Source organism: Equus quagga, chromosome 15, assembly GCF_021613505.1.
Source record: "Equus quagga isolate Etosha38 chromosome 15, UCLA_HA_Equagga_1.0, whole genome shotgun sequence".
NCBI lineage: Eukaryota > Metazoa > Chordata > Mammalia > Perissodactyla > Equidae > Equus > Equus quagga.
Window position 1 is genome coordinate 79,481,442 of NC_060281.1, and position 15,445 is coordinate 79,496,886.

General features: G+C 52.4%; 1 protein-coding gene across 2 annotated transcripts in view; it reads left to right on the top strand.

Moving 5' to 3' along the window:
- Positions 1–14,817, top strand: part of BICDL1 (BICD family like cargo adaptor 1) — a 92,010-nt gene extending 77,193 nt beyond the window's left edge. For both annotated transcript variants that reach the window (XM_046640847.1, XM_046640848.1), the window contains 3 exons: positions 4,818–4,948; positions 9,945–10,065; positions 13,290–14,817. In XM_046640847.1, coding sequence (XP_046496803.1) covers positions 4,818–4,948; positions 9,945–10,065; positions 13,290–13,451 — 414 coding nt within the window. In that variant the 3' untranslated portion in view covers positions 13,452–14,817. The remainder of the gene's footprint in view (positions 1–4,817; positions 4,949–9,944; positions 10,066–13,289) is intronic.
- The last annotated feature ends 628 nt before the right edge of the window (positions 14,818–15,445 follow it).

A 15,445-nucleotide genomic window follows, 5' to 3' on the forward strand; every position in this document is an offset into this window, starting at 1 on the left:
AAGGGAATGTGCACGGTCCCCGGGCTCTCTTGGGACCTTTGTGAGTTTCTCTCTCCTGCATCTCTTTGGGAAGCGGCTCTCCTCTGGCAGATCCCCAGGGGACAGTGACCTGAAGTTGAAGTGAGCTGAGTGTCTTCAAGAGAAGAAGCCAATCCTCTGGTTTAGCCCAAAGTAGATTGTCAGGGATAAGAATGGCTGACCCTCCGTTTCCTCCAGCATAATAATCTGGTGGATTCTGACAGTTTCAAGTGTCACAGCTCCCAGGACACTTATGGATGCTTTTCTAGCAGCTTCTGAGCAGGGAACTTTGCAAACCAGGGAACGATTGATCTTTGCAGGCCTGTTCTCTCTTTGTAAGTGCCATCGCCTCTGCCAGCCTGTTTTTCAGCTTTAGACGGACTTACTGCTGCTCTCACTGTTCCTTTGCTGTTTGATCATGATTTCATCTCGCTTGAGAACACTGGAGAAGGACATCTATATTCTGATCTGAAAAGTTTTAAAAGGCTTAGGAGCAGCCCCACCCAGAGAGGAGCTCCTAAAATTTATCCTAGGAGATAAATAAAGCCTCTTCCTTTTGACTGAGGTCACGTGTAGAGGCTCTGTCCCACTTGTAGGGGACACCAAGCAGGTAGCATTTTAAACCCTGCCCCCACCCAGCTTACCCCCTTCTTTCTTTGTCCAAAGCTAGTTGTCCCTTCCTGCTACACGAGATTGCTGAAAGATGGAATTGAAGCCTGCCTTTTGCTATAGGCAGTGTTTCTTGGTTTTAAACGACCTTATAGAAATAAACTGCTGTCTTTTTGGGGTCGTATCCATGAGACTTCCTGTATTATTCTCTTGGAAGGTATTGGGAGACCCACCTGCAGCTACTCTTGCACTCTTCTTTCTGTGGGTGACCAGATAACGAGGACAGGAAGATGCTATTGAAAACTGTAGCTTGTTCCTGGCCTGAGCCCTGGGGAGTGGGGTTGGGCAACCAAAGACACTCTCATGCCTAAAACTTCAGATCCTCACGCGGTCCTTTGGCCAGGGAGTGGTTCAGACTTAGGGACACGTCTTCCAAACCGGAAGAAGAAAATGCAAGAGAAAGTGGATCTAAAAGCTCTTTGGATTAATAAAAATTTTATTTATTTTAAAGCCTATTTAAATTTCTGTGGGGTAATTCTGCTTATCAGCTCTTTGATATTGGCTGTTTTTTTGTTTTGTTGCTTCTCAGAATTATATAACTAGAAACACCAGAGGGCATTATTTCATTCAGACCCATGAGCAAGGTATAGGTTACTGAGAGTCTGGTGTGGAACTATTTAGGAAACCATCTCCACCAGGGAATTTTCCTTAAAAGTTCAGCTGATAACTCGTTTAGGTCAGTTCCCGGGGATTCCCTTTCAGATAGCTCATCAAGCAGATGGTTCTGCTCAGTCCCACATGGAGTATAGAACTGGGTCTCTCCCGTGGGTCATCTCTTCCCTAAAGCTCAGTCAAAGCAGGGAACTTCTCAGCTAAACTACATCCACCCAAACCATCCCTTGGGAGTAACACTGACCTCCCAAGGCAGTGGGTGGGGTGCAAACTGAGTTCCAGAATGAGACTGGAAATGGCAGCCATTGCATGGGCACGGCCTTCCTCATGCGGTTAGTTCAGCACCTCCTGAGCGCCCAGCACGTGCCTGCGCTGCTAGACGCTGAGAGGCACAGGATGATGATGACAGCACCCCTGCACCCAGAACCCCTCACGGTATCCTGAGGGGAATCAGAGCAGCTTTGTACCCTTGGAACCGAGGTTCCAGCAAACAGCTCCTAGTCCAGGGTCACACCTCATCCCATGGATGACCCGGCCTCCCAGCCCACTGCTTTCCGAGCACCTGAGAGTGCTCTTTTCTCTCCTGGAAACTAGGCCACAGGTCAAAGATGTGGGTCCTGAAAGGTGAAGTGATCAGCAGCAGCCTACCCAAATTTTAAATAAAAGAGAGCCCAGGTTTCATTTAATTAATAATTGTCTGTTTGAGGCAAAAATCCATAGCCAGATTGTAGCCAGATCTAAAGACTTGCCCCGCACCCTCATGCGCGCTGTGGAGGGCTCCCTCCCCGCTCCCTCTGCCGGCTCCTCTGTTCTCCAGGCTCCTGCTCATGCCTGGTGAGGGCTGGCTATGGGGTCTGGAGAGCTGCTGGGAGGCAGGGAGGACCTTCAGAGCAATATGAAGACTACTTATCCGTGGGACCCCTTGGCCTTTGCCCAGGCCAGCAAACCAGGTTGTGGGAGGCACAGTCGTTTGGCTCCTTTATGCTTGACTCCTCCTGGAACGCAAACCAGTTACTCCAGAAGGGGCATGAAAACACAGGAGAACATGTGCTGGGAGCAGTGAAGGCCTTCACTAATGAAATCGTGGTGACCCCCCTTTAGAAAATCTCAGTATGTTCTCTGTTCTCCATCCTTCTAGCAACTGCCCTATTTCAAGACCTTTAGCCTTTCGCACCTTGGCTTTGGTCATCACTTCCCAGTTTATCTGCCTTCCTCCAGCCCACTCACCCTCTCCATGGTTTGAACTGATCTTCCTGAAGCACGACCTGAAAAGGGACACCCGTTATGCCCAGTCAGTCTGGATTGATTCCCCATCACCGAGTGATGGGAAGCCTCTGGACCTCACGGACGCCACGGTCTGGCAGATAGTTGGTGGTTTCTATGTTAACCAGGTTTTCCAGGCCAAAGCAAAAAGTTCTGGTGGAGTATATTAATGGAGTTCTGGTGGAGCATATTAAATGTTGGCATTTCCAGCCTAGCATGTAGTTTTATCTGTCGCTGACTCAGCTGGCAGAACACCTGGCTGGCCTGAGGCCACGTCAGGGCTCATTTGGTCTGAGGAGGTCTGGCTGTCTCTGCTAGGTGCTTTCTGGGTCATGAGTTCGGGCCTCCCAGGCTGCAGGACCTGCTGAGAAGTAGGGCGAGGCCGGGCGTCTCCCCCTCTGCCTTGTCTGCCTCTGGGCTAGCTGCGTCTGCGTGCTGTGGCCTCTGCGCCCCCCCCCCCCCCCCCCCCCGGCCTGGTCTTACCTAAGGCTTTTCATCCTGCTCACCAGAGCTGTCCCTGCCACAAAAGCACGGAGCACCGGGTCCTGACGTTCCCTACCAAGCACTTAAGAGCACAAAATCCATTGCCCCTAGGGACCACAAGTTGTCCTGTATCTCTCTTCAGTGTTCAATGTCCTCTGATTTCCTCCCGAGTGGCTGCTACTCCAGGGCCTGGCAACTCTGCTGTCTCAGTCTGGGCAGTCCAGTGTCTCTTGGCAAGCTTGATCTTCAGCCTTAGTCCTGGGGCCTTTGCTCAGTTCCATTCTGTCTGAAGGTGATTAGACTTAGAACCTGAAGAGCAGAGGAGTGTCCTGAAAGGTGACATCTGTCTCCTTATGGGAGGGACAGACCTGTATGGATGGGTCCTCCCTTGGAAAAATGTCAAAGTATGTAATATTTAACAAGAGGGCAGGGTCAGGTATCCTGACTCCAGTCTGATCCTCTCTCTCTGAGAAGCAGGGGCTCCCACCCTTCCATTCATTCAACAAATATTTATTGAAAGCTCTACCAGGCAGAGTTTCTGGTTGCAAACAACAGAAACGCTCTGCTTAACTTAAGCAGAAGGAGAATGTGTTGACATTGAATCTGAGAGCTTACAGAATCAACAGGAAGGCTGGAGAGCTGAGCTTCAAAACGGGGGAGCCATGGAAAGTGAGACAGCAGAAACAATCTGCTGTCCATGTCATAATTTCCCACTGGCCTATGGCTTTGCTGTACCCTCAAGAGCTGAGGTCCCAGGTAGGGGAGTGTGACTGGCCAGTTGAAGTCACATGCCCATGCCCAGGTGCCTAGGAAAGGATATGTCTCTCCCCTTTTGGCTTCCTTAGTAGGAGGGCATGCCCCATCTCCCACCAAGACTCATGCCACCAGACATGCCCCCTAAAATAGGAAAGGACTTGAATGATGACTAGCCAAAAGATGGTAACTGTCCACTGCACTAACATTTTGGGATTAAGCGTCTTCTGCAGTCAGGCTCTGAGATACACAGATGGATAGGACATGCTTCCTGCCATCGCAGGGCTCAAGGTGTACACGGGCTACTATACAGTGGGTAGGGTGAGCCGTGGTCACCAAAGGAACCACTAGGCGGGGCACCTCACCACCAAAGGATGCCTCCCAGTGAAGATGGGCTGTGGCGCCATTCACTGAGGCACAGACCGCAGAAAAGCTAACAAGTTTGCAGTGAAAGGTGATAACATCATTTAGGTGTCTAAATTCCATGTGGCTTTGGCCTGGGGAGCTGGATGAAGAAGATGAAAGAGCCAGGCTGCATCAAGTGCTGTCATAGAAATGGGAGCCAGGTCCCAGGCTTTGGGACCAGGCAGGGCCAGGTTAGCAGTGTTCCATGTTGGGTGGGAGATGGCTGGAAACAAACTTGAGTCCCTACTCCAAAAAAAGTGTTTCAGAGCTCTGATTAATGGTGGTGTTCATTCATTATTTCCCTGGGAGTGCCTTGAAATGGAGGTGGTGTGGTGTGCTCCTTCCAAAGGGGATCTGGCCCCATGGCTGCAGTCCAGGGCTGAATTCCTCCCCAGCCCCCTGGCCACTGAGCTCCAGCCCAGCATGTGGCATCCTTTCTCCAGGAGGGATGGGCCTCCCTCAGAGCACGGGGCAGCGGGAGGCTACCAGCCTGCGCCGCACACAGGCCCTGCGCCTGCCTGGGTCTTCTTATTCCTTTCTCCCTCGACGGGGGAAACACCCTAGGCCAGCAGCAGTGGTCTATCATCACAGTCATCCCTTTGGTCTCCCGTTAGGTGACACTGCTGAGTGTGGAGATGACTGCACTGAAGGAGGAGAGAGATCAACTCAGAGTGACATCTGAGGACAAGGAACCAAAGGAGCAGCTTCAGAAGGCCATCAGGGACCGGGATGAGGCCATTGCAAAGTGAGTGGGCATGCCTGTTTGATTTTACTTTCATTACAAGTAACCTGAGTATATGCTCGAGTTTAGGTAAATCATACAGAAGGACTCAGAAGTGAAAGTGAGTTTCCCTGGTTCCCCCCGTCACCCCACTTCCATTCTTCTCCCCAGACAGATGCTATTGTTGAAAGTTGGGGTGCATTTTTTGCAAATCTTTTTCCGGTGCAGATGAAAATGCAATATAATTGTGTGGTTTTTTTAAACATCAATGAGATGACACTCTACATGTCTTGGTTTTTATCCCACTTATATCTTAGAGAGCTTTTCAATTTCATTATATATATCTATCTGAACTTTTTTCTTTTTAGGTTGTTTTATTTTGTTACTTTTTATTATGGACATTTTCAAGCATACACAAAAGTAGAAAACATAGAATGAATCCCTACCTACTTGTCTCCCAGCTTCAACAGATGGCCAGTCTGATTTCATCTGTATCCCCACCCACTTCCTCCACGTCCTCACTGGACTGTGTGCAGCAAATCACAAGACGTCATATCATCTCGTTCATAAACACTTCAATATAGATCTCTACCTGAAAAACTCCTGTAAAACACACCCACAGTGCAGTCATCACACTTGAAAAAACTTAAAATAATTTCTTAATGTCATCTCGTATCCAGTGTTCACATTTCCCCAGTTGTCCCATAAATGTCTTTTTATAAGTGATTAGAATCAAATTCCAGAGTCTGCATAATCCCTTTAGTTGACATACCCCAAAAGTCTGTAACACTTCCCCCTCCATCTTTTTGTGTCATATTGCATTTATTTATGGACAAAACTGGATCATTTGTCTCCTAGTTTTTCTCCATTCTGAGTTTGATTGCTTCCCCAGAGTGTCATTTAACATTTTTGTCTCTGTCCCCTATATTTCCAGTAAACTGGGTCATTTTTTTTTTTTTTAAGGATTTTATTTTTTTCCTTTTTCTCCCCAAACCCCCCGGTACATAGTTGTATATTTTTGGTCGTGGGTCCTTCTGGTTGTGGCATGTGGGACGCTGCCTCAGCGTGGTTTGATGAGCAGTGCCATGTCTGCGCCCAGGATTTGAACCAACGAAACACTGGGCCGCCTGCAGCGGAGCGCGCAAACTTAGCCACTCGGCCACAGGGCCAGCCCCTAAACTGGGTCATTTTTAAATAATGTTTTGGATTTTCTTTGGCAGAGAAGAAATGCATAAATGCATTCTCTTACATTCAAAAAAATTCAGAAGTACATAGGCAAGAAACATGTTTATATATTCCCCACCCCCCTGAAAATTATTTATCATGCACTCAATCTACCCTATTCACTGGGTGTGAGGAGATAAAAGGTACTAAAGATGTGTCTGCTTTGGTGGCGCTTTACAACACATTAATAACAAGACTTGTGTATCTCTTTACTGTTTACAAAATACTGGCATCCTCTAACCTCCTCGCCACAGCGAGAGGTAAAAATTTTAATGCCAGTTTTACAGATGAGGAAGCTGAAATACTTTCCCCAGGATCACAGCCAGTGGTGATCACTGGCCTCCACCTCAGGTCTCTGACTCCTGTCCCCACAACCTTTCCCCTTACCATGTGGCTGCTTGTCCAGAAGCTAAAAGGAGCTCATTTGAAACAATTTGTAAATAGATACTATATGCCTTTTTAAATATGACATTTTAATTTCTGACTTTAAAATTCCCCACACCCGCCTTCTCACTTCCACACACATTTGTCCCCTCCCTTCTGTTCTCTTTAATCATTTTCATCATTGCCATTTCTTAGTTTTACCTTTGGGTCCCTTTTTCTGTCTGATCAGAACCTCATATCAGGTTGTCTGTCAATTTCCAGTTCATTTGGGAATGGCACTCAGTGAGGCTCACACGCGTATCTATCTTTGCCACTGGATTCCTCGTGGATTTAATTAGTGAATACTTGAATAGCAGTATGATGTTTTGGAGTGGGAGCATATTTTTATGAAGAACAAAGGGTGAAATTGTGTCATACAATTAGGGAGTAGAGTTAAGGTGCTAATTTTGGAAGCCCATTGGGAATAAAAAGCAGAATGAAGTTAGAAGTAGACACTGGTTGGTCACCATCTCTCGGCTACACAACTGGAAGAGAGTTGAATGTCTCTCTGACCATGTTCTGTCATCAGCATGGGAGCTGGGAGATACGACCAGAGAAAGTGTTAGTGTGCAGGAGAGAAGAAACAAGTTGTCCAGTCCTCCTCCCTTAAAATAAGTGGAACCTAGCTCTGACACCTGGGTGACAGGAGGCCACCCAATCTCCATGAAACTTGGAAATGCATGCCCTTACCTGGGGTCAAGAGGACCAGTTAAGCTCCTGGAGTCTGACCAAGCAGATTTGCACATTCTCCTCCCTGAATGGGGAGAATGCTGCAGTGAGGCCCCTGTCCTTCCTGGACCCTAGAGAACAGGGCTGGCCTTAGAGAGGGTATTAGATCACTCCAGGAGGACAGTTATTTTTCTGTCCCTTAGAAATGAAATTCTTGGTGTACAAGAATTGAGACCACAGACTTAAGGAATCATTTACACGTGAGGGAACCTTACCATATTGAATAGGACCTTAAGAGTTTTACAAGATGTTTTCATATACATCATCTCTGATTCTCCATCCTGACTAGACTTTAGAATCATCTGGGGTACTCCCCCATGCCAGGGCCTTCTCCAGAACAATTCTGTCTGAATCTCAGGGTTTGGCGCTGCTACTTAAAAACGTCACGCTGCCCCCACCCCGTGATACTCATGTGTAGTCAGGGGTGGGAACCCCTAAGAAAGATAACTTCCCTCTCCTCCCTGGGCTGCCAGAACCATAAAGTATTCCTTATCCTCTAGAATAGATGCGTTTCAGAGAAGTTAAGTAACAATTTTATCTCCTTGCAAGTGAAAGGCCCTCACTAAAAACCAAAGTCTGGGCTAGCAGTCTGCCTTACAAAAACAAAAAGCAATCAGCCACTAGTGGTTTCATTTAAAATTCTAGCCCTTTAAAATGCTCCTTTTTGACGCTGTGATTGACATATTGATCAGCGGCTTGTGCAGCTTGGCTTTCCTGGGCGGGGGTTTCTCATGAATGACAGGCACCAAGCTTCCCTGGTGAGCAGACGTTCCGAGGGTGCAGTCCGAGGCCGGCATAGAAGGTTGGCAAGTGGCCCCTGCTTCGGGGGCTCCCGGAAGGAAGGGGACCGCCTCCAAGCCCAGCTGCTGCCGCTGCTGCAGCCCTCCGCCCCTCCGCCCCTCCGCCCCTCCGCCCCTCCGCCCCTCCGCCCCTCCGCCCCTCCGCCCCTCCGCCCCTCCGCCCCTCGGCCGGGTGGCGTTAGTCAGCACAGCCCAGGGTCTGCAGACTGCTCGTGGCGCCACCTGCCGGGAGATGCCCGGAAGCTTGCGATGCTGCAGCGCCCCGAAGCGCCAAGGGGGCGGACTTGGCTGGCCCGGCGTCCGTGGCAACTGGCTTCGGGCGAGGATTTCCGCTGTTCGCGCCAGCCAATGGCAAGGGGCGTGGCGGGGGCGGCCTTGCGGCGCCCGAGACACTGGCGCTCATTGCACGGGCTTGGCTCCGCCCCGCAGCCGCAGTGCTGGCGGGCGGCCGGCGCTGGGGCTGTCTCGGCGGCTCTTCTAGGAGTGGAGGGCGGGCCGCGATTGTGGACTTGAGGCTGGAGAGGAAGTGCCAGTCGGTGGCCTGAGCGCTTTACCCCCGACTGCCCCACCTTTGTGCAGTCGGCGTTCCTGAGTCCCGAGCTGGGCAGCCTCTGCGGGTCTGTGGGTCCTCCAGCTGTCCTTGGGCCGTGCACATTAGTCACTGGCCCTGTGCAATGAGGACACTTGTTAGTTTTGCCGTGTTGAATGCTAAAGAGAGCAGTTGATGAAGACGAGGGCTAAATAATGTTCATTGTGGCCGCTGGGCAACCAGTGCTTCCTCGCAGAGGCTGCCCGGTTAGTCCCTCGCACTTTTTATTCCCATTCCCCCGCCCACCCCCAAATTAATTTTCTTTTGCATTGAACAACTATGATTTAGGAATTTGGGGGAAGGGCAAACAAAGTAATATGTGAAACATATCAAAATGTGAAAAATACAAAATGCAAAAGTTGTGGGAGCAGTTACCCATCAATGACCACCATCCAGAGATAACCAAGTAGACGTTTTTGAGTAGGACTAGCAAATACAGGCAGTTTTTCTGCAAAGCTAGTATTATAACAGACCTAAGACAAGGGCTGATGCTTTTTGCATCGGACTAGCTTTTGCAAAGCTGCAAACTTTCCAGCCCTCTACAGGTAACATTGTAGTTTCTATTTGTAATAGTAACGTTACAGTTCCTGTTTGCTGTGAGTTTGGAGTCGAGCCTATCAGGTCTCCTGCTAAGGTTTGATGCTTTTCTCCGCTCAGCAATACATTGTGTGTCCCCACTGTCTGTAAATATTCAGCATCGTTGCTGTGACTGTATTCCGTCCTATAATTTACCACCAGTCCGCTACTTGTTGGCTACTGTGACTAGCTAAGCTGTGATGGTCAGTGTGTGGCTACTTTTGCACATGTGTGTATCTTTAGGGCAGATCCCTTAAGGGGGGTTGCTAGTGAAAAGGAGGGAAGCAGAAGGACAAGGCCCCCGCTGTCTTTGGGGCTGGCCTTTGGGGGAAGGGTTAGCAGCTCCTTAGTGTTGTTTGAGGCCTTCATCTTCTCTGGGTTCCAGTCCTGACTTAAGTAGCATCCTCTTTTAACCACTTCTTCATCTGTGAGATGAGGATGACACATTATCCTTTCCCCTACAGATTGGTTGTACAAATTGAGAAAATGTATGTGAGAGCATGTTGCAAACTTTCCAGCCCTCTACAAGGAACATCACAGTTGCTTTTACAGTTAGTTTGTTGTGAGTTTGGGGTCAGGGCCTGTTTCCTCATCCTGTGGATTCCAGGTGCCTCAGGTGAAAAAGCAAGATGCCTCCAGCGCAAGGTGCCCATGCTCACTCTGGCTTGTGTGTTTTCAGGAAGAACGCTGTGGAACTGGAACTCGCCAAGTGCAAGATGGACATGATGTCTCTGAACAGCCAGCTGCTGGATGCCATTCAGCAGAAACTGAACCTCTCACAGCAGCTTGAGGCTTGGCAGGTAAACGGGAACCTGGAGACAGAGGATGAGAGAAGACTCCAGGAGGGGTCTCTGAACCCAGGCAGAATGTAAGGAGAGTTTGCTACTGGAGGGTCCCATGCACATGGGCGAGCAGTAACCCCAGTCTTCACCTGGTGAAATTCTGAGCTTGTGTTCCCTGAGTCCCTGGGGGAAATGCCTGAGGATGCTCTCGAGAGTGTTGAACCCCAGGCTGTGCCATCTGGGGCTCTGGCGACCTCCAGGCTTGGAACAGAGGCCACCTTTAGCTAGTTGTCTCGGCTCTGTTTAAATTAGCTGGAAAGAAACAGCTGTTAACAAGGAGGGCCCCGGAACCCCTGTATGACTGGATGAAAATCCACGGCTGGATGGAGTAGGGCAACCCTGGCGTTGCTGGCAGCTGCTGCCCTTCCCCTTCTCAAAGGCCAGCTTGCTTTTTCCAAAGAGCACTGTCCTGGCACAGGCCTGGGGAAAATGAGTCAGGGCGGCCATCTCTGGGACCGCTGTTTGCTGAGCCCGGTCAGCCTGCCCCATCCCAGGCCCCAGATGGCTTCCCACTGGGCCAGGGCTGTCCTTGCTTTTTGTGAATGAGGTTAGGGTAGTACAGTTTCAGGATATGAGTGTAACCATTCACGTTTCTCCCCAAGAAATCCCAGCCAGACAGATGAAAAGCCTCCTGCAGCTCTCCCAGGCAAGCCCCGCCATGGCGAGCAGGTCGGCAGGGACCGCTCCTCCAAGGGCCCTGCTGGGCTGGCCGAAGGAGCACCGGAACCCTCCCCAGAGAGCCGGTCCCTGGCTCCTCGGCCTCCTGCCCTTGGCCAGCTGGCCATTCCCTGGCTCACCGCCCCTGTTCTTCTCTCTTCTCTCCCGGCTGCAGTTTGCTTCCTCAGGGCTTTTTACTATCTGGCTCCTTTGGTTTCTGATCTAGTGGCCTTTCTCAGTTCCCGTATCAACAGCTTTAGTTGTACACCCCTCCTGCCTTTGAGGTGAGACCGAGCACTCATCCTGCCCACCCTCTCCCCTGCTGCCATCGCAGTCCTGCCCCTGCCACCTCCCTCGTGGCCCACCGTGTTCTGTGTGCTGGACCCCAGCATCATCTCTGTGCAGTGTGCCGTGCCATCGAGCCCTGGCCTCCCCCTCCCATCACCATCATGTCCAGTGAGCGTGGCAGCACGTGGCCCAGAACTGACAGGCTGACCCCTGCCTGGTTTCTTGGTTCCATCTCCTCGTGAATGGGTTGTTTTGCCCATAGAAGTAATGGCAGACATGGAATTATGAGCAGCTCATGCATGTGTGTGTATGAAGTTCTAAAGTGATTTATTTTATTGGGATTACCTTGACAAATTTTAAAGTATGAAAAATGCAGTTTGCAATGTACCAGAAAAAACAATGGCAGCTTTGAATGGTTTCTTTCTGAAGGACCCTTTAACATTCCTAATGTTGCATTTAACAACATAGGTTTTATTGAGCACGTCCTAAGTGCAAGACAGTGTGCTGAGGGTTCAACACTGGGACCGTGGAAGTAGGGACCATGTCTCCTATTTCTGTGAGGAGGAGGAGGAGAGGTGCAGGAAGAAGTCGAGTATGAAGAAAGACAGGGATGGGGGCCGGCCCGGTGGCACAGCCCTTAAGTGCGCACGTTCCACTTCTCGGCAGCCCGGGGTTCGCTGGTTCAGATGCCAGGTGCGGACATGGCACCGCTTGGCATGCCATGCTGTGGCGGGTGTCCCACATATAAAGTAGAGGAAGATGGGCATGGATGTTAGCTCAGGGCGAGTCTTCCTCAGCAAAAAGGGGAGGATTGGCAGCAGATGTTAGCTCAGGGCTAATCTTCCTTAAAAAAAAAGGGGGGGGGATGGGAAGAGAGGAAGGCAGGAGAGCAGGACGTAGCAGGGGAAGGAGCAAGAGGTCCACACCCGCCACCACTGGGGATGTGGTCAGGAATGTCCCTTTGTTTCACACTGAAACCTGCAGAGACATTCAAGTGACACCCCACTAGTGGGAGCTTGGGTGAGAGTGTAGGAGGTGTTGGACAAGACAGTCAGAGAGAGGGGCCTGGCCAGCCCCACTTCCTGCCCTCATCAGGTGAGTGGCTAGAGGTCTTCTCTCCGCCATCCTGTGCTCAGATGGGAGCAGTTGACATGCTCACTCCAGGGTTTGGCTCAAGGCTCAGTGTCTTTTCTCCAGGACGGCCCAGAGCCCACCAGGTTGAAGGGTGAAGGAATCAGGCAGATTCCTCTTATGCTTCCTGCTGGGAACTAGACAGGGCTGCTTATATTTCTAAACCAATGGTTCCGTACTGTGTAAGTGGCAGAATGTGTCAGACGGAATCTTCCACAGCATCAGAATCTAGTGACTAGAATGGAGAGAGAGTGGAGCTGCTCTGTCCAGAAGCCCCTCTGTGGAGTAAAAGCTGCTGTTCTGTAAGGTGGAGTCACGGTGAGGGGTCCACTTTCTAGGCAACTTCGACAGATTGGAGGGAGAAAGGTGCTATCCCAGTGAGGAAGTCAAGGAGATGGGCCTAAGCTGGAGCAAGACAAGCCCTGACGATGCTCATGCCGTGGCCTCCGCCACAGATGGAGCCTCGCCAGGGGGCACTGGAGTGCATGGTCGGTGGTGGGCAGGGGCAGCCCCCAGGGAGCCTGCGTCCTTGCCATGTGGGGCTGCCCGTGGTGCGTGTGCATCAGCAGCTAGGCTGGTAATAATTTGAAGGGAAAAAGGGTCAGGAGAATCCCTCTGCGGGCAGGCCATTGGGCTGGAGAGCTTGCAAGCTGAGGTGGCCCTAGGGCCTGGGAGGGTGGGTACCAAGTGAGAGGCACCCACCCAGCCCCAAGGGACACAGGAGGTGGGGCAGAGAGGGGCAGTGGCAGGGAGGCTGAGCACTGGTGTAGGGCCAGCGGCCCGGGTGGAGAGACAGGGAAGTATCGGTTGCAGCCGTTCCCTGGGCCTCTAAGGACAGGCCATCTGTGGGGTCAGCTGAGGGGATAACACTAGCAAGGAGAAGCCAGCTCAAGCCCTGAGGAGAATGGAGGTGTCACGTGGCTTCTGCGTGTCCTGGCATCGCGTCTACACTTGCTGCTTTCTTGACCAGGGCAGCCCTGGCTGCAGCCGCTCACTCATCTCATCCCTCATCCTCATCTCATGTCCTTCCCACACGTGCCACCTCCCCGCCACCGCCAGCGCCGGGTCAGAGCCCTGCTCAGCCCCATCCGCTCTCCCCTCTGCAGGATGACATGCACAGGGTCATTGACCGGCAGCTGATGGACACGCACCTGAAGGAACGGAGCCGGCCTGCTGCTGCCCTCGCCAGGGCCCACGGCGCGGGGCGCGGAGACGAGCCCAGCACCACTGAAGGCAAACGGCTCTTCTCATTCTTCAGGAAAATTTAAGTTGGGAAGAGTCAGGCCAGTGAGGATGGGTGGACTGGAGGTGACTGAAAAGGGCGTGTGGGCGAGGGCCCCGTGCACCATGTTTGCACGCGAGGGTCCCCCCTGGGCTGGGCTCAGCGGCTGCACTGCCCACCCACACTGGGGCCAAGTGGTCTAGGAGGGCCCACTTGGCCTCTGAAGGCTGCCCTCAACACAGGGACACGCAGGAGCCCTGTCCCCACCGCCCGGCCAAGCCCAGCCTGGGCATCCCCAGGATCTGCTGTTGAGCAGGGCTCAGGCTGCGAGCAGCCCCTTGGTTGGGGTCCGCAGCTCAGACCCAATGGATCACAGCCCACCCCCCCCCCCCTCAGTGGCTCCCATGCCCAACCCCAGGTACCACTGCCCTCCTGTTTTGGAATATGGGGAACAGAAGAAATGGAGGCCCCTCTCTGCATGCCTCAAGAGGTCATCACTGCCCCCAGCTGGCCTGAGCCTTGGGGGCCTAGTCCTGCAGGCCACCAGGCCTGAGCCTCCATCCCTCCCCCAGTCGCTGGCCCAGGGAGTATAGGGAGGAGGCGGCCCCTCACCCACGTGCATGCACCTCTGCCGGGAGCACCTCTTCGGGCAGGAGACCCAGCCTGCAGGGCGTGACGGCTGGGCTTGTTCACTCACGCTCAGCCACAGTGGGCTCTCCCAGAGTTTGGCTGAGGCCATCCCGAGCCCAGGAGGACGAAGGGCCCTGCCCTCCGGCTGCCATGGCTCTCCCTCCAGTGCAGGCCTCCCCTGAGGGGCAGGCCTCCTCACAGGCCCTCTGCAGGCTTCAGCCACCCAGCCCTTTCCCCTTCATGGGGCCAGGGCCAGGAAGGGTCTCACCCTCCTCCCACAGCCCCCTTGCTCCCCTCATAGATACAAGTTCTTGGCTCAGCCAAGCAAGTCCAGGCCACAGAGTGGCCCCGGAGGGGTCTGCGGTCAGCCCCCTCCACCTCAAGGGCAGCACTGGCACACGGGGTGGATGTCTCCAGATACTGCCCACCAGGCCTGCAGAAGGATGAATCCTGCAACCTGCTGCTTCTGCTCCTTCCTCAGCAGCCACTCCACATTCTCTGCTGAGGCCTAACTCAGAGGGCCCTGGGCTGAGCCAGCCCACAAGCCGCTTTACAAAGGATCGTCTCCCTCCCTCACTGGGAAAAGCACAGCAGGGATGAGTGGAAAGAATGTACCTATAGATATGTACATACCACAGTGCTGTAATTTTGTATGTAGCAATCATGTAAATATGTGTATGGATTTTATAATATACATATTATATATAAATCTATAAAGGCATATTTTTAGAAAAACAGCACACCACTGCTTCTTTTGAAAATAGTCTAAGAATAAAATGAATTTCTACAGAGCTTCCTGCCTCAGTCATTGGGTACCTGGAGGGTTGGTTTGGTCAGAATGCGGCTTCCGTTTCAGGGCGGCCTCTGGCTGGCCAGGAGAAGGCAGCAGTGGGGAGTACCCACGAGCTGGGAGGTCACCTCAGACGCTGGTGCCCAATCAATAGATTCAGCCCTCCAGGGGCACCTCCCTCAGAGGGTGGAGGCATCCTGTCTGTGACAGCCGTTTGGGAGCAGGGGCAGAGGGTACTGCCGCCACGCCCAGCCTGGCCCTGGGCTCCCTGCCAGTGCTGCGGTTGCCCGGCTGCAGGCAGAGCCGGCCGGCACTGCTCCCCCAGCCACGAGCGGGCCCTATAGCCTGGCAGAAACCTGGAGCCAGCAAGAGAGTGCTGAGGGCAGAGCTTCCAGTGCGCCCTTCCGGGCATGCGGAGATAAACACGGAGCTTCCCCTGGCACCATACCACTGTGCTCCCCGCCAGCGCATCCAACCAGAGGGGAAGCTTGGCCCAGACCAGCCTTTGGTGGAGGAAACAAACTTGGCTTTGACAGTGTCCCTGGGCCCCAGCAGGCACCTGTGCAGGACTCAGACCAAACAAATGAGCTGGACACAATGGGCGGGAAGGAGCCAGGCCC